Raw genomic sequence first — 23,562 nt, 5'->3', positions numbered from 1 at the left:
GTACTTCTGGTATAGAATAAACAATGTGTTTTTAAGCTATATGAATTTTTCTGATCAACAAAAATAAAACTAAGTTTTATTTGAGCATTCACATGCTCTGGACCATGAAGTTAATATGTTTCACAGTGATGAAAACAATTTCAAAGAACAGCCACAGTTATTTGCTTCCTGGTGCACAACTAGAATATCTGCCTTCCTTTCTATTTCCTCTTACAAATTTCCTAGAAGTTTCGACCTTCCCAAGTTTAAATAACGTAAAGTTAATACTTGAATTCGGAATCAATGCAAGATTTCCACTAAGAAGTTCTCAAAGTTTTGCACTTTAACCAAAACAGTCAATCCTGTTGAAAATTTGCATAGTAAGGCGTGGACGACTTTCGTCAGCATGACATTCCGTTAGTTAGTTGATAAACAAATCGTCCAAAGCGGAATTGTTTTTGCGTTCATCCGCATACATGCATGACATCCTTTTTGGTTTGCCTGCTTAAAAGCACAGATGTTGCATCGCAACATGGACACTTTAATTCCTGCACGATCATCAGGTATTTTCATCGGCATTGCAAAACTTTACCGGATATCATCTTGTTCAATCACTCAATAAATTCAATTCATATTTCGTGACTTAACAATCAGGAATTTGCTATAGATTTTATACCGCGTGGGGTATAGTGAAAAGAAATAATGACGTCAATAAAATGATGTCATAACTTCATGAATGCATTCAGATAGTGATTATTGCTTTGTTCTGCGAGATACCCGCGCATAAACATTAAAAAAATCACGTGACACATAAATGCATACAAGACTCGGATATTGATGTGAGAGGAATGTAGCTGTAGTAGTAGAAAAGAATCTTTGATTAAGATGGGATCCGGTTACCAACAAACAAATCCATACCAAGAAAAGCATAACCTGTAAGTTTTTATTTTTATTCATAGCTTGGTATCAGAAATGAACGACAAGGAGAAGTTTATTGCTGAGTGGAAGGTGAAGTTCCCCCAGGAAGAGCCTCCAGATGCCTCCCTTATCAGCTCTGTTAACTTTATGAACATTCGCAGCAAAATATCAGACAGCGAATCACGAATCAAAGACCTTAAACTTGCTTTGAAGAAGGAACAATTTCTTTTAAATTGGCTGATTGAACTGGAGATCGAAATTTCTGTATTAGGCAATGTTGGTTTTGTCAGCGACAACTCAGTTACCCTATCAGATACAACGCCTATCTGGAACGAGGGTGTTACATCGCCTGACGATCAGAAAAGTTTTGAGGAAGAAACACGTAATATCAACCCAGTTGATCCCGTTGAAGAGGTTCTTGCAACGCACAATGAGCCAGAGATTGCCGATACACACGAGAAAGATGAACAACAACCGGCGATTGCAGAAAATGGGCCACAAGAGGAGAAAGAAATTAGGCCTGTTAGTCCTAAGGAAACTGTCACAATCAATGAAGACAGCGAAAAGTTAAATGAACATCTCGATGCTGATGACTGTTCAAATACGAATGAAGGTTCGTTTCATGAAAACAGACAATTAAACATCCCTTTGAAAGCTCAAGATCTCAATTCCTATTCAGAAGAAGCTGATGACCATGAATATGTCAATGTTTTCGATTTGTTAGGAGAACATACAACAGAAGTCGAATCGCCCACACGTAAAGGTAAGGATAAAGATAAGAGGCGTGCTGGTGGAAGCTGGAGTTTGTACATGGATGAAAAAGAATCAACAAAAAGAAATGATGTGGAAGTAAAGGAAGAAACTATTTATGATGAAATAAGACCAGTCATTGATGATGAGAATAAAACTAACAGTAAAGATTTACTAAGTATTAAAAGAAGTGGAGACTCGAGATCTGCAAATATCTATGAAGAAATTGAATTGCCAATTGAAGACTCTGTTGATAATGTTGAAAAGAAAAGTTCTGCTAATGATGATAATGTGACAATCAACTTGCTATATGAGGCACCAACAATTTCTTTAGCCAAGAATCAGCCTGCAAATGTTGAGTTAGACGAAAAAGAGGATGATGAAGCCATTTATGTCAATGTTAGAGACTTCAGTATTTCTGGGAGGATTGCCCCTGTTGCTAGAATTGAAGCAAGTGACACTTCTGATTATGATTCAGATTCTGGCAGACAGGAAAAAGATGACAGAACACATAACTACAGGCATATGACTGTTGATGAAATAAACAGCCTAAGGAAGTGGAGAAGTGATGAAGATTTAAGCCAATTCTCTCAAGATTTTGGTAAGCATTTCCAATCTAATGAAATATTGGTTCATGCAGCTTTTCTATGAGGTAATGTGTCTGATACTGCTTTACTTAAAAATGGAGACTGTTTTGTTTGCATAGTGTATCAGATGTGGATATAGCATGGACAAGGCTCTTGGGTATTTGTTTAAACAACATTGATCAGTAAATTGTATGAAGGAAATATTCTGTTGTAAATTTATAGTTAATAAAAACATTCCAACACCCCATTCACGATACAAATCAGGATAAGGTTCAAGTAGCTTTTTGAATTAACTTTTTTAAGGATTTTCATATTGCTTTTGTGCTATGATTCTAGGCATATAGTAATTCCTTCTTTAATGATGTTGTTTTTGTAAATTACCATTCATTGTAATATTGAATCAACAGGGAGCATTCTTTGCTGATACCAAATAGAAGCCATGGTATCATTAGCTACCTTAGATCCAGTCCATTGCTATGTAAAGAATCTTGTCAGCTTCTTACTGGTGTTAATTAATACATTGAGAAAAGTAGCAGGTCTTGGAGAATTCCTTGACAGGTTGCTCATTTTAAGCCAGGTGGTAAATGCAAGGCAAATTTATATAACAGCACATTAAATGCTAAATAGACATATGAGCTTGTTGCTTTAAAGAGAAACTAGTATCATTGCATATTAATTCTGTAATTTGTAAATTAGAGCATATAGTCAAAAAAAAGGAAAACAGATAAACATTTTATTATTCTAGAGATAATTTTGAATCTGGTAAGAAAATTTTGGGAAAAGAACCACAGTAGAAAGAAAATAAGATCTCTTGGAAAGTTGTTTGTGCTATCTCTGCAAATTTTGCTGTTCTTGATTTTTTCATGTTTGATGTATTTGAGTTCTGTTTTACAAATTTTATCTTTTAAGTCAGTTTTTATGGTGTCAGACACAAATTTAATTGTTTATTATTATTTATTAAGTGTTTGCTCTGATTATGAAAGTGAAGGAAATTTTATGTGTGTGTTGAACTTTCATTTTCTGTATAGAAGACAAATATAGTTGAGCTAAAGTGAATGGTTCTTTTAGGCCAGTCAGTACTAAGAATAATTGCCAACAGGAATGTTCTAAGTAAAATGGCATTTACTAATGCACATTTTCTTTTGGTTCTGATGCTAGCTGCCTATTTACACCCTTGTCTCTGTATTTTGTTCTTTCTAAATGTCTATACTGATTTTCCAGATGATAGGTCATGTGATTCAGATGATAGTCTAGGAACCGGAAGCCGTGGTCGGAGTAGCAGCCAGAGAAGTCAAGGCAACAAACTTCAGAATGATGAAGAAAGTGTGGAAGGAAACTTTGAAGCTGATAGGAACAAAGGCCCAAATGAGGATGATGCTCAAGATGATGTAATTATTGTCTGATTTCTATTTCCTAGTTTGAGAGCATTTGTGGAACATAAAGATAAGCTGTTTTGACTTTCTAATATATGTTTTATTATATCTATGTTTAATGTTGTCTTTGTCTTTCTACAATAGTTTCCTACAAATCACTTTCTGTTTTAAAACGAAAATGAACTACTTCAAAATTTTACATTAAGTCTCATAAGAATAATTTTTTCATCAATTTACTAAAAAATGGTTTAGTATGTGTTATTTAGTATTTAAATTGTTTTTCTATTTTATGCATTAAAATTGCTGTCTCTTCAAATGGAGTTGAGTTGCTTCTGTTTGTTTCCTTCCAAAATTGTTTTACTGATCATTTTATAATCAATATAGGCAAGGTCAGAGTCGCCTGTTGACCAGGAAGAGGGGGAAGGAAGATCAAAGAGTCTAAAGATGAGGACATATCTTGTCAAGAATTTATTGGAAAGTGAAAATTGCTACTTTGACTGTATTGACATGATAAAAAAGGTTTGTAAGAAAGCTATATATCATGTTTGGTTTTTACAATCAACTTTATTTCAGTTTTTCAGGAGGATAAGCCTTAAAGCTTGATTTATAATGGCCCAACTTTTAGAATAAAACTATATATACACAAATAATTACCTTAAATCAGAATAAGTAGATATAAAAAGAAAATTGCATTCACAACCCAAAGGCATACAATAAAATGATACTTGCTATGTTATATTATTTGTGCAGGTATGTAAAACTGCTTTGATATTCTTGATACCTTACATAAATATTGGCATTGTAGAGACAGCAATGATAATGCTATTTTCAATTTTGCCGCTTGATAATACTATAGCCATTTTAAAGCAAGTTTTAATCAGTTAATTTATATATTTGTTTGCCTGTTTTATTTCCTAATGCTTTTGACCCTCTGCTATCAAATAATTGTGTACATAGATGGTGTTCTTGAGATTTTGAACCTCCAAAATATGCAATTTTTCAATATTTTTTCTTCTCTGTTTTTAAACCATTGGCCACAAGGCAGTCTTTTGCTTCCTGTGCTATTATTTTAAGTTTATGCAGATAGTTATATAACTCTGTGAATTTTTACTGGAATATAAGGAAAATAATGTAAACATTGGGCTCTCAAATTTAACTGTAAAGACTTTTCAATTTCATGTTAAATTGCATTTTTTTAATAAGCATAAAAACAAAATGAAAATTACTTAAATATACTTAAGAATTTATTTAAAGAAAATCTGTGGTTAAACTGAGGTAGTATAATTTTGAGAAAAACAGAATTAATAAGCTATGTGAATCATGGCATAAAGAGTTTTAATTTGAAGTAGATAAAAAAGTTGATGCTTTTATATATTAATGGGCTCTTTGAATTACAACTATGCCAAAAAATTAAAACCAAGAAGCTTTGTCAACTGTCTTTTTACTTCAAATATTTTGTTTGATTGTTTCTCTCTCCTTCTTTATATGCCAAGAATTTCTGATCCATTTCCACTTGCCAACATTTCTTTCATTATACTAAATATTTCCAGTATGTTTTCTGCTATATAGGAATGTCAGTTGCACTAAAAAGATTGATCTTAGTTAGTAGGTTCCTAAGAGTGTTAGAAATTATCTAAAAGAACAGAACCAACCTTTAGGCCTGCACCTCCTTGAGAAACAGTAACTGCATATGTTTCTGTCACACATTCATATGGATATTGAGTTATTCAAAGGGCAACCTAGATTCAACCAATTTTTGCTATTACACTACCTTTAATTTTTTGTAGTGTACATTTTGCTAGGCTTAACCTGGGCTAATTAAACCAGGCAGAGTCTAGGTTTATATTTTGGAATGTAGACAGGACTTATGTTATGCAGGTTAAAAGTAAGATAGATAGATGAGCATATTAGTTGAAATTAGATTTAAAGTTATTTTTGTGTCATCTTTAATCTGGTGATTTCATGATAGGATCTTTAATCTTTCTAGTACATGAAGCCACTTCAAAAGTCAACAGAAACATCGCAACCAATTTTAACAATGCTTGATTTTAACAAGATATTTTTGGGAATTGAGGACCTACATAGTGTGCACTTGGACTTGCTGCAGCAGCTAGAACAAAAAATAGACAACTGGGGTCCAAATCAGACCATTGGGGATTTGCTCACTATACTGGTAAGCATTTTTTATATCAAGACTCCTTAGTTTCTATTTATTGAACACTCTGGTTCTTTGTTTGAATATCTTGTTTTGTTTTTAAACCTAATCAAAGTAAAATATTTCCTGTTACCTAGAAGTGACATAACAGTGACGGGTAAAAAAGGATAGGAAAGCAATAAATATATATACTTATGCTTATTTACGGAGTAATGTTTTTTTATTGGGGATTTTTGTACTGTTTCTTTTGGAAAATAGTTTCATATAGCCGTATTTCATATATTAAGTTACATTTTTCTCATTTTTCATTAAGTTACAAGTTTTTAGAGCTAACTCAGGATATCTGACTGTAAAAGTGATTAGCTGTGGAAAATGGAAAATACGGGGACAGAACGAATCTTTCAAAAAAATTAATTCACTTTTGGAAATTTTGCTTAGCAATCAGTTTGAGGTTTTGAAAACTTTGCTTGCCTATCCTCTGGTCAGTAAAGATGCGAAATACTTGCATCTTTGCTGACCTTTGAGAAATATCTTCTTCAATTTCGCTGTTTTCTTCTTGATTGCTTTGGCTAAAGTTTAAAATCATTTTTTTACCACAAAACTATGACATTTTCTGCTACCCAAGGAGCCCACATTATTCTATGCCTCATATGACCCCAATGACCGTAAGGAATGTTGTCTCAGACATATCTTTATTAGCCAAGGTAACCGCTGGGCATAGCTGATATCCAAGGTGATACAAGACATAGATGCTTTGGCTGACAAAATACATATCATGTTTTTTGCCAAAATGAATTCAGCTGGAGTGTTATCGTCTGTCGTGATTCAACTGGGCTGCTGGGAACTAGCTTATGAATTAATATCATATTGATGACGCATAATTGTTCACATATTGATTTCACTGTATAACTTGTAGATGGATGGCTTCAGTGTGTACAAAGCTTACATAAATAACTACAAGTCGTCGCAAGAAACATTGCTGAAGTGTCGAAACGCCAATTCAGTCTTTGATGGCATCGTGCAGAAGGTAAGACGCTGTTCGTTTGTTATCATTTTATCGTAAATCCTGCAGAAATATTGTACTTAGGGCATGTCTTTGGAAACATGGCTACAACATCAGCGACATCGTGACAAACAGTATTTCAAAGAAATAGTATTGGAAGTGGCTGTCGTCGTTCAAACTAGCTATTTCATAATTAACAGAAGTGTAAATCATCTTTGAGGAAGGAACTGCTTTGAACTGAAAGTTTGAATGGCGTTTTGTTGTTGTGAAATATGAAAGTGTAGTAACCACAAATTCCGAGGCCGTTTTGCCATTGATCTATTTTCTAATGTGATTTTAACAATTAGTCTTGGGCAATTTACTTTTCAGAGCAGATACTGTCTTCAGAGAACTTTTTCTGGGTTAGGGTAGGAAATTCGATGGTTGTTATGTAACTGTGCTGGCAACTTTCATCCAGTCCTGCACATTCATCAGATCACATTCATCTTCCTTGGCTGTCATTAAAGCTAGAAAGTCGTTAATAATGTGCAATCAAATGCATAAGTTTCGTGAAAACCAATTTAAATTATTATTGGAAGTGCTTTTTATAAATTGGAAGTGCTACTTCAAGATCCAATTCTGACATTTACCCAACGCTCGCTCGTTGATCCAAAACATGGTTTTAACTGAATTATTTCAAAAGAAATTGTTTTGTAATATGGAAGTTAGACAAAAGATATTTAGGAACAAAGCAATACGACAACGAGAATCCAATGTCACGAGATAAAATTTTCAAAATGAACTAAATTTAAGGAATATACTAATATTTCGCCCCGGCATACAGGGCTTCATCAGAGTGATCAAGTTAGACAAAGCCTGTATTAGGAGGCAAGGAACGTTTGGCTGTGTGTGTTTGAAACTTAAGAGGGCCTGTATTGAGTTTCCATAACTGTGAATTGCTTATTGTGGTCCTTTCAAAAAGGAATTTCATAAAACCAAGTTTTTACTTAAAGGTTGTAAGACTTTAACCAAGGCTTGACTGAAGATTTAGAGGGTCACGTCTTTGGTTTAAAACAGTGTGTGTCTTTTCTATTTAAAATTTCGTGACGAATTCACACTTGTTGCACTCTCGCTTTGTTGTTTGGAAACTTAATATCTCTGAAATTGAGATATTAGGGTCTACATGTGTCTTCTAATACATAATCACCGAAGAAGTATGTCTTTCTTCTTATTTTCGTGTTTACTCTGTTTGTGCCATGTCAAAGTGATGTGAAGGTTTCAGCCGACCGAAAGGTTTTAAGCCAAGGGCTTAGAGGCCGTGTTTACAGAAAAGGTCTATTGTTATGATGTATAGAGTTGACCGTTAAATTCGTTACGTCAGGACGATAACAAACCCTAACGGTTGTGCTTTTGTTGCCTATTAGGATGTTTCATCCGTTAGAATCTATAAAGGGATATTTTGTTGTTACACAGCACTGAATGCTCAGTTCCTCTCAATACCAATCTTTCCACGGATAAGCGTACTTGCCGAAAAGAATTTTGAACCGCTTAATTGGCTAAACAGTTAGAGCCTATAGTTAAAGCCTGAAGCTCATTGTTACACAGGGCTTAAGATGCTAGGCTATTACGTCATTTTCTTTGATTGTCACCTCGTATAAATCCAGATTTTTCAGTCTCACTCATCAGTTATGTCTAAAGTTGATATTACAGATAAATAACTAGTAGCTCTAATGGTCGATATTTCAAAATTCGGCTTTGTTTCATAGTTTTAAAATCAGTAACTAAACTATGGAGCAGCTTCATTAATCGTCAAAATTTTTTGCAGGAGATAAAAATCCAGTCTCTGAAAGACCCGATAAAACTTGATGGTGAGTGTAATATTTACTTTTTTCTTTACATTGCTTTTGTCTTCTTGGTTTAACTGTTTTCATATTATCAGCAACCTATTAGCTTTGTATTAGTCAAAGTATAACTCTTCTTAAAACTTTATTTCCTGTCCAAAACCAGCTTATTCAAAACAAAATTCATCTTTTCCCCCAGCTTCGTCATCTTTCTCATGTTTCATTGAAAATTTTGATTCTTGGTTTCAGTGGAAAATGCTTAATCCCTCTAAAAAGGAAATATTTGTAGGCTATTTTTATCGTTTATTAGAGACTGAAATACAGTAAGTTGAATCTGGGCTTCAAACAGTTTGGTGTAACTGTGTTTTTCATTTGTTTATTTTGTAGCGTTGTTGTACAAACCAGTAGATCGAATGACGCAGTACTCATTGATCCTCAACGTGAGTAATTTTCATAGTGCTTCATTTTGAATGTGAATTAAGTCTGTCAAAATCATTGGCATTTGTTATTTACGTTCCTGGGTACTTTCAAACGATATTGTGGTACATAGTTTGGTCATCCATTATCTTTTATAAACAAGAGTCCTTGAAAAACTGTTAAATTGCTTGATCCTTTAAACTGTTTATTTTTTCGTAGCCAGAGAAGAAGAATAAATATTATTCTTGTTTTTTGCCTTTCTATGTTTCTTTCCTTCTCCTACATTTTACTTCCCTTTCCCTATCTTCTCGATATTTTCATGGTTATAATTATAAAACCTTCTTAACAATTTTCCCCATTTATTTGCCAATATGTTTGTGGTTCAAGGTCTCTGATAACTGAATCTGTATCTACTTGTACTGATTTTAGTAATAGCTATTTGACGCACATATAAATTTGTTTAAACGCACATAGAAAGTTATGTGACTTTCTTTGCAGGACCTGCTGAAGTATACTCCAGAAGACCACCCGGATCATGCTCTTGTGTCTGAGGCCACTGCAAATTTGTTTGATCTTTTTGAGCAGGTTAATGTCAACAGAAACGACAAGGTATTTGTCTTAAGATCATTATGTAGTATTAGAGAAGGCTGCGAGATTGCCGCGAGATTTCTGCGAGATTGCTTCGAGATATCCGCGAGACTAATTCTAGATTGCCGCAAGATGATTGCTGATACTGGATCTTCTGGACCAGCTTTCAAACACTATCGCACTTAGTTTGAAGAAGTCATGATAAAACAAGAGCTGGATTTAACCGCCTTTTTTCCAGGCATCGATTTGGATTCATGTCTTGGTCCACTACTTTCTCTGATTATAATAACGTTACCCAAGTGTTTCTCCAGAAATGCATTGTAAAAATCTATGCTGATGACACAATAATTTCATATTCTAGGCAAAATATATTTTATCTGAATATTGCACATCAGTGAATACAGAAAATTGAATGCCATTAGGACACACGTACCTATGATTTGGTATTGATGGCGCAAAAAATGGCATCGTTAGAAGTTTAAAATAGTAAGGAGTCAAACGTAATCACAACCTCGCTTGGGGACTGCATACGCAAATAATTTTGTGGTATTATGAGGCTGCGAACCTTGATTACAAACTTTCCAAACCTGCAAAACAGCGCTGCTAGAATTGTTACTAACATCAAATATGTTGCATCCGTAAAAAACCTTCTCAATCTAAATTGACCTACAGTTTATGATATGATGAACAGTAAGACAGTGATAATTACACACAAAGGTCCCAAACATATTTAAGAAAAATTCTGACCGTGACTTAAATACGACATAGCGCAATTCCATTCCCGATGTCCTTTCTCTAAGGATATTTTTGCAGGGTGCAAAGACTTTGAATAGATTGCTGTTGAATGAAAAACTAGCTCTCTCACTTAACTTTTTTATGTAGGCTAACTCAATTTGCCCTTCTCCGTCTAGTCCTATTAACTTTTGTATATTGGTGTTTTTATGCTGTTAACAAAATCTTAGCTTTCAAGCAAGTCCTTTTGGTATACTTTAATTGTAAAGTTTGACACAGCTCCATGTAAAACATACTGATGGGATTACTATGTATATATAGTGAAAACAATGAAATAAACTTTAGATATACCTGGCTAATGGTACATATTCGTATGTAAAAAGTTTTTATGTCGTAGAATTAATGTTTTCTTCGATGTTGAAAACATGATTTCTGTTTCAGAAAGCACCTCAGAGACAGCTATTGAAAGAAGGCAATGTTGTAGAGCTAGATGGTATGTCGTTTTGGTATTCACTGCACACAAACAAACGTTTCCCATTGCCTACTGGGCAATCACATTTAGATGCTGACCAGCATACTGTTTCACCACTTTTGGTCGATTCATTTCTGCTTGTCTTAATTATGGGTAAGAAATCTGGAGAAAGCTGCCAAAGAGAGACGTTTTTCTACACCCCAAAAAACATGGAATTTCCTTATGAAAATATCATTATTAAGCTAATTGTCAAAATGTGAAAGCTAAGAGTAGCTATTGTGAGAGTGTGAATTACCCATAAACGATCAAATAAGCGTTCCCCGTCGAAAAGGCGTTATGGTAGAACAAGAAAATAGCGCTTATTCAAACAAATATCCCAATCTTTTGCAAAACAGAGGTGCACATTTTAAACAGAATTTTATTTTTTCGTTATCTATGCTCATATTCACTCGCAATAATGACAAAATGTTTATTAGCACCCTCAATTTTTGTATTAATATGCAACAATGATCAATTTTAACAAGCGTCCCAGAGAACGAATTTTTAAACAAGTTTCTAGGCGCCTATTAGGTAATTTACGGTATTTCAGTTTCTCAAACTTTTTTCCAGATGGACAACGGAAGGCAAGAACATTGTTTCTGATGAGTGACGTCATAATTTGCGCCAAGCTTAAACCGTCCAAGTAAGATATAGTTTTAATGCACACCTTAACAGCTAGCTTAATTTGCTCGGATAGAAAGTATTATTCAGAAATTAACTGAAATGCCAGGAGTATTAATTTTTCAATCTTTATTTTTATTTGAAGTTTAAATATATTAGCCAGCCATATTCAATGTTTTTTTATGGGTTATTTATCTATTGAAAAACATTGCAATCGGAAGATGCCACCATACGCAATATTTGATGCACCTGTTTTTTACTGTCAGTTGTCGCTTTCAAAGGCATAGATATGTCCAGTCTGTGAACATTTTACGTCAGCAAAGTTATACAGCATTTAGAATAGAGAAAATAGAAAAGAGAAAGAAGGTGCAATTGGAGCTTTAGCAATAGGCTTTTGTATAACTCATCCAATGTGAAGTTAGCTGATTACGAAATTTGATCCAAACATGGCTCATTTTATGTACTTAACAGTATTGTAATAAACTGTAATTTTTCACTCACAGGGATGCATACGTGTGCAAATGGTACATCTCGTTATCAGACATACAGCTAAAGCCATTCAAAGAGTCCGAAGGTTTTTATCGAGGGTTTTTAATTGAATGTTTATCTCAAGGATATATATTTATCAATACACATTTGCTGCTTCTTTAAAAATATCGTTTTTCAACTAAAATGTGATTAAATGGCAAGCAAACATTTTACAACATACTTAAGCTTTTCATCTGACACTTTTCAGATAATATTACGTCATAATAATGGTCGAAAAGTTATGAGCTAATGCCCCTTGCCAATAGATTATATGCCCAGTGGAGTCCAAGGATGGTAACGAACTCATTCTGTCTGCACAACAGCAGACATTGTTCCCCTTTTATATCTACATTGGTTTAAATGTGACTATGCTGTAATTTTTGTTCTCCGTTTAGGCTCGCAAACTGTGCCTGTGACGACAAAAGCCGATTGTGACCGATTACGGGCGACTATTGCAAATATTAGGTCTGAAATGAGAAGAGATGTTATGGTGTCCACTCCACAGTCAAGCTTCGAAGGAGGTTCCCCTTTTGCCAGGGTATGAAAAAGTCCCTTCTTAATGCATTGTTTCTTTGCCTGTGAATTTCTTTATGACTTATACAAGAAACCATGTTATAGGTAAGAGGTAGTAAGAACTTCAAGATGTATTGTTGTTTATTTTTTGCCCATCCTGTTTCCTTTTTGGCTATATTGTAAAAGGTTTTTAAATAAGAGAGCACAACATTTTTTGAAAGAAGCTCTTTGATTATGGTTATTTTCCTAAAACACATTTCTTTCTACAAACAATGCGCCAAAACTTCCTGATTCTTTCCCTGCCTTTATGTTGCAAAGCAAAAACACATTCACGTTTTTTCATACATTTATCAAACGCTTTTACCAATAAAATTGTTAAATCGTAGCTTTGTATTCCAGCCCAAAATCAGGAAACGTGATAGCACTGCAACAATACCGGGTCCACGTGCATCTACGAGAGCCATCGAGAAACTGAAAAAGAAATTGCAAGAACAGGTGGGCTCTAACTTCTTCTTTGCCTAGATTCCTCGGCCTGTTTTCAACTTCTCGGTTTAGATTTCTGCACCTGTTTCTAGCCTCTTCGATTCTTAGGTTCCTGCATCTGTTTTAATTCTATCTTAGAACTTGCCTGCTTGTTAGTAGTGCATACCACCTTTTCCTTTCTCAGAATTATGCAGAAGGGCTTTATTCCCGACAATGACAATGATGTGATTATAAGACAACTTTTTGACTTGGCCAAAGTAATCGGAAACCTGCCCATTCTCTCCCCATGGCCGCTGCAACCGTGGCTCTAACCACGTCCCTCGTTTCTTCATCCAAATACTCGTCTACACATCGACAAAATAAGTGCCTAGATCAGTGTAACCCTTCTGTAACCATCTTTCATAATTTTCTCTCCAGGAACGCCTGCTGCAACTGATTGCCCCGAGTATCCCTTTAAACATTTATCATAGATCGGGCAAGGTACGTACTAATTAAAACTACTTCATGTTACCGGTAAAACTTAGTTTCACTCTTCGCCGCTATTTGCAAGGTGGTTTGAGTTTGCAAACTAATCCTTGGTTGTTTCATTCTATGGGTAGCATTAATTTCGCAAAAATATGCAAATGTTTGTGGTAGTTAGTTTGTACAGATTAGTACAAATCCAATATAGTGAAAACTTTAAATTCTGAAACCAGCATCTGATGGTTGCTATATATCAATGGATTGTTATTTATAATTATCCAGTCCAAGGCACAAGGGCATCGCCGCCCTTCAATTCGAAAGCTTATGCTTTTAAAATTAGGCAAATCTCTAGTTCTCAAGATTTTTAGAATAGGTTTTGCCTTTTCAATCATTCGTTGATTTTTATAAGAGAAAAAGCAAACGGATGTTATTAAATGTCTTTATTTTCATCATTTACCAGCCTTGCATAGGCAGTTTACACCTTTGTCTGATCTTCCGAATTTTTACCCAACAGACGTACACATTGCTGCTTGGAAGTGACAACGATAGAATGTTATGGAAAGAAGCGATTGCTCCAAGAATTAAAAGAAGTTCGTTTAAGATCAGTTATATTCTTTAAGTCAGGGGTTGTCTTATGTTTATGCTGCTTTTTGTCGTAACTCTATCCAAGGGTGTATAAAACTATGAAATATTACGCTTGGAGTTAGAGCTTTTGATAGTATATGTATATATATATATATCTATTTATATAGGAAATTTCTTAAAGAGAAGTATGAATCAAGTTTAGAAATACCGTCAACTCCCGATAAGTCGAACCAAGATAACTCGAACATTCGCTAAGTCGAACTAATATAATACATTCCCCTTGCCCAATACATACTTAAAAATATGCCTCTAATAACACAAACGTTATTAGAACCATTTCATTGGCCCCTTGGAAGTCCGAGTTATCGGGAGTTACAATTCTAATGCAACGCCCCAGAGAAAGGTTCGTGAATTGTTGTTCTAGCTTTTTCATCAGTTATACCAAGAATTGTTTTCATTATTTTTTGTAGTGCTATCTCGTAAGCAAGGGACAATTCATCTTTCCAATGTTGAGATACAACAAGCACTGGAAACGTCTCTTCGAGTAAGTATACTCAAAGGAAATCTTTAGTTCGAATACGTCCACATGTTGTAACCGTTCGTATCTGTGTGGAAGTATTTCTCTATATGAATCATCTCAGCTGTTCGAATATAGAGAAGGTGAAGGTGAGGTATTTGTCGAAGCAGCCTTGCTTCGGAAATCGAATCTTATGGCGTAATTTCTCCTAATTATTGATCTTCTGTATCCGACGCGAAGCCAGCATTTTTCGTTGTGAACGAACCATGTTGCGAAACGACTGAGTAATGTGGCGTAACATAGAATACTATCTTTTCAAGGTGCAAAGGCTTGGGATGAGATTTGGAGCAGCAATAACTTCGCCATTTTTTCCGAGCCTCCGGCAGGATTCCGAAGAACCAGGTTAGTCTTTACAGTTGATTTTACGAAACATGAAATTTTTAAGCAGACTTTGTAAAGGCCTTGTGGTCAATAAAAGGCGAATGAACGGAATCGCAGTACCTTTAGCACACATACTAGAAAAATAGTTTTTTTACAAATTACTTTCACCTAATTCCTATTTTTCTGCATCAGATTCTAAACAGATAAGTAACAATGTAGCAAATATTGCAATTCTAAATAAACATGAAAATAATAATAGTATCTTAATACCCGTTAAGCCGTTAACGAATTAAATGAGCAAAGGCAGCTTAATATGTTACCAAGATAGAAAGAAGGCCTTTTCTTTCACCAATCACTGCTTGCTAACTACTCAAAAAAAGTGTGCCCTAGAGAGAGAGCGTCATCTTTGTCTCCGGATTCAAGTTTCGACCTTTTCTTCTGATATAAATTGATTCTGATATTTCTAAATGAATTGATGGCCTAAATTGTCCCCTCAATTATTGTTTCAAAATTGGGCTCAATAATAATGGCAGGAGGCTAACACGAAGCCAGTCATATGCGTCCTACTTCTCATCAACTAGTAATATCATATAATTATTATGTCCTTGTGTGTTATCATGTTAGCTATAATGATGTCATACCCATCAAACGGCTGAATGTTTTTTTCTTGGAACGAACAACTGTTGAATGAAGAATACTATCAGTTGGTAGGCCTAAAGACGTCTTTGGATCTGTTGCTTTTACTTACTGTTTTTATGCAGATAACGAAGATGGTTTAACTGGATATCTCTATATTCATGTGCAAAATGGGAAAAGCTTTTCGCGGACAGCCGGTAAGACTCCAGTTTGTCACTTTTTTAGAAGGTTAAAATAAATCAAGGTAAAGCAAGTAAGATGTCGTTTTAAACATGAGACTTTTGGAACGACGTGTCTAAATTTGGCAAAATACGCTTGCTGAAAAGGTAAGGGTGATAAAATTGAAGAAGTAGCTGGTCAAAAATGTAGCATTTTTCAAAAGAAATTTTAAAAATCAGTTTTGTTTTAAACTACCTTGGTTCGTCAAAGTCAATTCGACTTTGAAAATCATAGCACCACGATAGCACTTCTTATAACAGGAATCTCGACCGTTATTTAATGATTTCTTTAATCCAAGAATAAACCATCTACATTGTTATGATTTATGACATGCATTTACCTGTTTAAATGCTATATGTTTTAACATTGCTCTTTTCTAGAAAACTATTGCATTCTCGATGTTGACAGTTACGGCCATTTTTTCCGTAAAGGAAAGACCAAAGCAGCAAAGGGGGCTGAACCCCAATGGGACGAGGTATATGACGTAACAAATAAAATATATAAGTTATTGCTTCTCTTTAAAACCAGCGCAATGCAAAAGGAAATTTGCCTTTATTTTGTTGATTTTTTAGGTTTAATAGCGTAGAGCAGTATACATACAAAAATAGTTAGGAAAATTCGATTAACTGATCAACTGATTAACCTATTTGCTTTGAATGACTATTGCTGCTAGGGTACTTAGTCCTTAAGGATTTGGCCTCAGGAGCGAATTATATTTCATTGTATTGATAACTGTACAATGCTTTTAACGTACATTGCAAGCATGGTTATGTAAAATCTAACGATTTTCCCCATTTTGCCTGCCTGAGATATTTCTCATATTACCCGACATTTATGATTACCTATTTTGGGCCTAATATTAATCAGTCTTGATGGGTTCTTATATATTTGGTATTTTCGATCATTCTTCTGACGTCTTATACTCTGTGTCTGGCGCAAAGCCTAAGCTTTTCTTAAAATATTTGCTTTTTTCAAAGCAATATTTAAATGTTGTACCTCCAAATTTTTTTTAAAAGTAGGCATTTAAAGGAAATGAGGTTTTCAGTTTTTGAAGTGTTTTTTATTTGATTTGAAGGTTTTAACCGCTGCAAGTATAAAAAAGCTGCATGCATTGATTGATAGGGTACTTGGTGCACGATAGTATAGTTTTGAAAAAAAAACGTTTCAATTTGTTGCAGTTAATAAGAACCTAAATTTGCAATTTTAAGGCCGACCCTGTTATTATTTGAAGAGGCCCTAATTCCAAGATATCAGTCAAAATGTTCTTAAGGTGCTAGATTCTTATATGAAGAAAACATATTTTTTCTTCTCGTTTTCAAATAACTAGAAGTTGGTTTTTATAGTTAGTCATTCGTTCCAGGATTTTGAATTTGATGTCGAGGCGGCCTCGCTCCTTCGCATAACTTGCTACAATAACAGAGGACGTCTTCTTGGTGACGAAATCAGCGGCAAAGTTGTTATTGATGTAAGCTTGCTTTTGATTTGTCATCTAAATAAGATTTGCGTTCACTAATCTTCTATAGAACCGTAGTGACTATCAAAGGTCTATTATTGAAAGATGTTGAGAATGACGAAGTAAAATTTGCAGTTGTCAGAAATGACCAAGTTCCAGTTGTTTGTGTCATCTTGGGAGGTGGTCATCTTGGGAGGTGGTCATCTTGGGAGGTGGTCATCTTTGGAGGTGGTCATCTTGGGAGGTGGTCATCTTGGGAGGATGTCATCTTGGGATATGGTCATCTTGGTAGTAGTTTATCAACTTGAGAGATTAAGGAGCGGGGAGAAAGGGATCAGCAAATCGTAATTTTCGGCATAAGTACGTTATTGATGCCCCCTGACCACGGACTTCCTGCAGTCGCTTATTTTCATATACATTGGAGGTTATTATTTGCTGGTCCATGGAAACGTGTTGTCACAATCTACCGTGTTGTCTTTTTACTTAACTCAAATGAATGCTATCAATTTTAGTTGGGAAAAGAGAACCTTGCCGATAACAGATGTCATACATTCACTGTAATTCTTGATAAACAAGGAGCAATCACGTTGACGATTTCCTATTCACAATCGCGGCAAGGGATCAAGAGAACGAGAACCAATGCCAGCGAGTCCAAAGTGTTTAAGGTTCCTATTTCGACTGTCACAAGGTGAGTGGCCAGACAGTATGTATCTAAGAATTTGAGCAGCCATTTTAGATTCATGCATTAAAATATGAAGTATAACAACTCTATTATGGGAAAATGGTGTAATCAAGACTAAGGCGAAGGTTGTTTGTTATTGTGGACAATGAAGCATCGTTGTGAGTTTGGAAGCTCAAGCTAAAATCGAAAGGACGTGTTTTATCGTTTCAGAAACATGTCGTGTAAAGTTTAAACTGTAATGAACACTTAAATGTCAAGAAATTCTTTCTTTTTTTGCTTGTATCATCAGCGTCTGACTTTCAGTGAAGAAAGTATTTCTTTTCTTTTTACCAGGAGAGAGAAGTTTGACATTCCATTGATTGTGATTTCGTGTATTAAAGAGATAGAAAAGAGAGGTGGGTAGTAACACTGATTGGTTATGTTCTCAGACCCATTAAACAAGCTAGGAAAAAATCACGATAACCCAAAGCCAAATATCTTTTGTTGTGCTTGAAACTAAAGACCTTTGATCAATTATTTTACTATTTGCTTAATAGGATTTCGTTATTAAGTCAGTAAATCCAGATAATTTGATGTAAGGACTTTTTTAATCTATTTATCTACATTTGACTGTAATTTTCACAAAGTGGCTTTCATAATTTGTACCTTAAAGACGACTAGATTTAGCTTTCCTTTTTACCGGATCATAATATCTAACTTGTCAAATGCTTAATTTATGACGACTAAGTACTAAAGAGTATTACAACTATTACTGTAATTAACTGACCTGGAGAATTTCTAAACTGCAAGACCATGCTATAAGCAACCTGATCATCTTGCTTTGATAGTTCCTGTCCTGGAATTTGCATTTTCTTTATTCAAAGTTTGCAACATTTTAGACTAGTATCAAATGTTTGTTGTTTATTTTTTGTAGGCCTAGATGAAATAGGCATCTACCGCTTATCGGGAATTGCCTCCGAAGTCAAATCATTAAAAACTGTTTTCGACGAAAGTAAGTGGGGATTTTTGGATAATTACTGATGTCTTTATTATGTATGAATTCCTGAAGCGCATTTCGATTTCGACTTGGACGTAGTTTTTAAGAAGGCTCAAAAGTATTTTCACAGGGTTTTAGTGAAAATAAAATTAAATAATAAATTTACAAGATTTACAAGGCTTTCGAATCTTGCTTTCTGGTAGCTGTTATAAAGTTATCACGATTATTGCCTTTGTCTTCCATTCATAGTGCCAGAGCAGTGTTCCAAAAACATTTTACAACAGTTTTGCAACACTGTTGTCAATGGGCAATCGTAAAAATATGTTATCTTGATGTAACAGGATTTATTTTATTAAATTTCGGTCTCAAAATTGTACAGTTTCGGAAATCTAAATGAAATGTGTCAAATTGTTGGTTCTCCGGTGTCTATCAGAGAGGGGGGTTAAATTCCATTTCGCTACCGTCTTATCACTCTATAATGGCCCCTCTTGAGATTGGGTTTGCAGGGTAAGAATTTTTATTAAACTGAAAAACTGTGGAAAATCCTTACTAGCAAGGATTGTTTACAAACAACCATCAAGTAAATTGCTTGCATCTTCTAAATTTCGTTTTCATTGCTTGCACCTACAGAAACTGTTGTTTGCCTTCTCAGCCATTTTTTCTTCATCATCTCGTACTGCTTAACATTTCATTTGATAGCCTTAGGCCAAAAAGTAGGAAAATGCTTATGAATTGGCCACGATTTGGTATTAGACAAGCAGAGGCTCTATTTTAATACAAAATCCTATTCTGCAACAATCAATGGCCAGTTGATTGCATAAACCCAAGAAATAATCAAATGAACAATTTGTTGTTATAGATCCTCAGAGTGCCGCGCTGAATCTAGCAGAAGCCGACATCAATGCCGTTGCTGGGCTGGTGAAACTTTACCTGAGAGAGCTACCAGAGCCGTTGTTTACAAATGCTCTTTACCCGAGATTCGTTAGTGGATTACGTAAGTATTGTAAACCCATTTGAAGTCTTATTCCGGTAGTCGAATGGAGCTCAGTATTGACGTTGTTAGATAAGAAGAGATCAGAACTGTTTTGTCTGGGGTTATTTCATATAATACTGCAGTGTTAGAGCCTCTTGTGGCCTACTTATAATATTATGATTAGTAAATCGAGAGAAATAGGAAGTTCTTACACACTGAATTCACAAGCAAGCATCAATGTAGATTTGAGAATAGCTTTTTGAAAAGAACGTAGTTAAAATCTTTTGCCAATTCGTCCAAGCGCAAGTGTAAAGATTTTAATTCGAAATTTTAATCCGAAAGTATGATTGGTCATTCAATTTATTCATTCGCATGGAATTTTATTTATTGTGCTAACTGTTTATACATATCAATGAAAAAAGGTTTTTTAATTTTACTTTAAAATACTTCTTTGTATCTTTCAGAAATATCCGACAAAGAAGAAAAAGAGTTGTACATGATCGATACATTTCAGCAGCTTCCTAAGCCAAACAAATTAACAGCCCTATACCTCTTTGAACACCTTAGAAGGTACGACATGCTTTGAAACCCTGCTTACTACTTTTTGGTTCCTTTGAAAATTTAATCCAGTTATGTAGCTCGAGGCATTGAGAGAGGAATTTTGGATTTGGGTGTTACAAGGAGCAGTCATTTGCGCTCAAAGAAGCTGAGATGGAACTCATTTCATTGTGTTGTCTTGTAGATGTTTTTCGATTGCGTATCTACGTCTCGTAAATATTCCCTGTTCCATACGCTTTTAATAGCAAGTAACTTTGTGACCCGCTAAAGAGGTTTTTAGAGTATTCAGTCTTATAGTAGCTTGTTGAACTTTGGGTTTCGACTTTGTGTGGACTGTGGTATCCCTTTTTCATGATGTCCATTTTTTCTCAGGGTTTGATTATACTTCTCTCAAATTGCAAGAGAAACTCATTTTCCTTTGTTTTTCTTTTGACAGGGTCAGTCAAAAGGAATCAACTAACAAAATGGGTATCAACAATCTGTCGACCGTATTCGGACCAACCGTGCTGCGGCCTTCAGTCCCGGAGGCAGACAAGAACCATGACAACTTGCGTTCCGGGAGTACCTTTGATATTGGTGCCCTTGACGTCATGTCTCAAGTTAGTGTGTTCAGGTTTTTCCTTGGTCTTAATTCCAATAAAACACGATTGCCAGAGGACGATCTTGAGCTGTGGCAGCGTTTGGATTATCAAAAGGCTGCCGAAATCCAAGAGAAACTCATGGAAAATGCCGTAGAATACTTGATTTAATACTTTGGTAATATGTCCTTGTATAAAACGTGTTAACCAGCTTAGGACGGCTGATTTAGATCAAAATGAAATTCCTTGAAAAATCACAACGATTCTTGGGAGGTACACGAAACTTCCGTATTCAGCAATGGGGTTCATTTCGAATAACATTCCTTTGAGCATTTGGTGCCAGCTGGTTGTGAAGAGATTGGTATTTGTTGTAAAGACAACTTACAAAAGCATCTGAGATTTGAAATCAGGACGTCGGTGGTCCTTTTCTATAGCTGATTGGCTACGTGAGGCCATATTTCCTCAAGTACTAAGATCTGAATGGGGCACTGGGATTTGCAAGATGCAGCTACGATTGAGTGACGTCACACTTCCATGCATGATATGCAGTTTTCTGCCGGGAATGGTATTCACGCTATGTAAACTCTCTAAAAAATTTTCCTTTAATTCAGATGTGTACCAAGTTAAAAAAGTAAAGCAAATCTTAAATGGCAGATCACGACGAGGCCAGCAGATGATATTGTACCTACTTCAATTTCTATCAATGAATTGAAATAGCGAGTTTGATTTGGCAGCATTTTGATTGTAACAACACAACCAGCACATGGACTGCTAATCTGCAGAGATGAAGTTTTCTTGTTATGCATCAAATTGATTTTCCAAACATGTGGCAAGAGCGAGCATAATACATAGCTCCTACTGAACCGGATACACTCCTCTTTATCCACATATTTCATTATCCTTAAACTTTATTACGTCAATATAGAGCTGGATATGATCGTCAGGGTGTGTTTGCTTGAATATACCAGTAGCAATTTCCCCTGAAATCCCTCTAATTGTAAACCTTGGTTTTTCATGTTGCCTTACGAGTAGCAAGACCTAATATAGCCGCAGCGATTGGCAATTAAAGACCCTCCTGACAACTTATAGGCTCTATGATTGTTTGAAGTTGTTGATATGTATGGGCGATGCATTTAAATAGTAATTCATTTTCAGATTTTTGTAAATAAATAATAAGTATACAGTTACTTTTCCAGCAACGATCCGTATTATCAAGAACATTGTTAATTTTAGCTGGGAGCAGTTGAGAGAGGAGCTACAGCTTTTCGCCCGGATTGAAAATTTCTGACGTATTATTTTCGTTATAAAGTTACTAGTTTGGCGAATTATGTTCAATTATGTTTAATTTTTAACTATTTAGTGAATACGAATCTACTGATGGTAAATATCAGCAACAACCACAGGAAACATTTCCATTCATTGAGATTGCAAGTTTTTTGAAAATACCTGTTTCAAGACATTGTCACAAGCATAAAGGTTTTAATGAATTATTATCATAAAGATATTCATAATCCTTAGAGGATCAATAATGAAAATTATTTCGCCATCAACTGATCCGAAGTCATTCATCTAACCAATTATGTGTATATTGTTGTGCGCTAATTGTATCTTTTGTGGCACACCATTTTACAGAGATACTATATCCCAAAATAAAGATTATGCTGCTACTGAATTGAAAATTGCTAGAGGTAACCTGGTAAGTTCATCAACGATCAAATTTTATGTGGCAACTACTTTGGTTCCATATTGTCTCATTATGGAAAGTAGCAATGGTTGAACCGTTAATTAATTATTGATGAGATAAGTGACGTTTGTTGGCTGTTCTGCCTTTTGCGTGGGCTCGGATTTCTATTGCTCGTCTCAGCACGGGATGCCTCAGTAATCGGACTTGCCCTGCGGCTAAGCTTTAAAGAGTAACGACCGTATGTAAAGCATATTTTCTTCGTAATACTATAGCAAACTAATATGGATACTATTAGTTCTGAATAAATACTTAATTATTTATTAGATAGAAGGAGACGTATCTCGAAAGATCTCGCCAGTAGATAAATAGAGAGCATTTTCAGGGTCCTGGATTTTTTTAAACCGAATTGTTACTATAGTTGAAATGAACGGAGAAGCCTTTACTTCCAAAAAACCGAAATTTCGGAGAGTTCTGTCATCCAATTGTTTTTGTTGTTGAAAAAATTGACCCAGAAAGGTTTGCCTTTAAAAAAGAGGACAAATTTGAAATCTCCACCAACAGCTGCTAAAATTTTTTGCTATAAGAACAACTGAAACGTGCTCTCTGTTTTGCAGATGGTGTTCTCAGTAAGTTTCAATTTAAGAAATAGTATTTTTCTATCAAACGCATTTCACAATTCATATGATTGTTTCTCTCCCTGTCTCGCTCTCACTACCACTGTGACTAATTTCTGTTACGGAGGCTTCATCATCGCTGAAGCATGCCAAGATCACGTTTTGGTTTACAACAAAAGCATTTATATTTATGATTCATCTGTTTATTTGGCACGAAGATAATCATGTATCAAAGAAACACGATACAGCCTTCATTTTATCTTCAG

At 35.1% G+C, this 23,562-nt stretch overlaps 1 protein-coding gene across 1 annotated transcript; it reads left to right on the top strand.

Moving 5' to 3' along the window:
* The first annotated feature begins 785 nt into the window (after window positions 1-785).
* Window positions 786-23,362, top strand: LOC135683230 (active breakpoint cluster region-related protein). Its single transcript, XM_065198435.2, has 26 exons — window positions 786-2,248; window positions 3,456-3,622; window positions 3,992-4,126; window positions 5,595-5,780; window positions 6,679-6,789; window positions 8,570-8,612; window positions 8,973-9,025; window positions 9,501-9,611; window positions 10,764-10,815; window positions 11,404-11,476; window positions 11,958-12,028; window positions 12,378-12,520; window positions 12,895-12,990; window positions 13,396-13,458; window positions 13,955-14,030; window positions 14,496-14,569; window positions 14,863-14,944; window positions 15,685-15,756; window positions 16,159-16,253; window positions 17,139-17,243; window positions 17,744-17,919; window positions 18,247-18,308; window positions 18,827-18,904; window positions 19,749-19,883; window positions 20,327-20,432; window positions 20,857-23,362. The coding sequence occupies exons 1-26, from the start codon at window positions 952-954 to the stop codon at window positions 21,167-21,169; spliced, it is 3,975 nt and encodes a 1,324-aa protein (XP_065054507.2). The 5' UTR covers window positions 786-951; the 3' UTR covers window positions 21,170-23,362.
* The last annotated feature ends 200 nt before the right edge of the window (window positions 23,363-23,562 follow it).

Source organism: Rhopilema esculentum, chromosome 7 (assembly GCF_057945365.1).
Source record: "Rhopilema esculentum isolate cy_ngs chromosome 7, ASM5794536v1, whole genome shotgun sequence".
NCBI classification, from domain to species: domain Eukaryota; kingdom Metazoa; phylum Cnidaria; class Scyphozoa; order Rhizostomeae; family Rhizostomatidae; genus Rhopilema; species Rhopilema esculentum.
The sequence above is the reverse complement of the archived record's forward strand: the minus strand, read 5'-3'. Positions and strand labels throughout refer to the sequence as shown.

Bases quoted from the DNA above. Each gene is read 5' to 3' on its own strand.
- LOC135683230 (XM_065198435.2), top strand. From the start codon at position 952: ATGAACGACAAGGAGAAGTTTATTGCTGAGTGGAAGGTGAAGTTCCCC. The intron at 9,612-10,763 runs GTATTTGTCTTA...TTTCTGTTTCAG, and splicing joins ATGTCAACAGAAACGACAAG to AAAGCACCTCAGAGACAGCT. The intron at 17,920-18,246 runs GTGAGTGGCCAG...TCTTTTTACCAG, and splicing joins CCTATTTCGACTGTCACAAG to GAGAGAGAAGTTTGACATTC.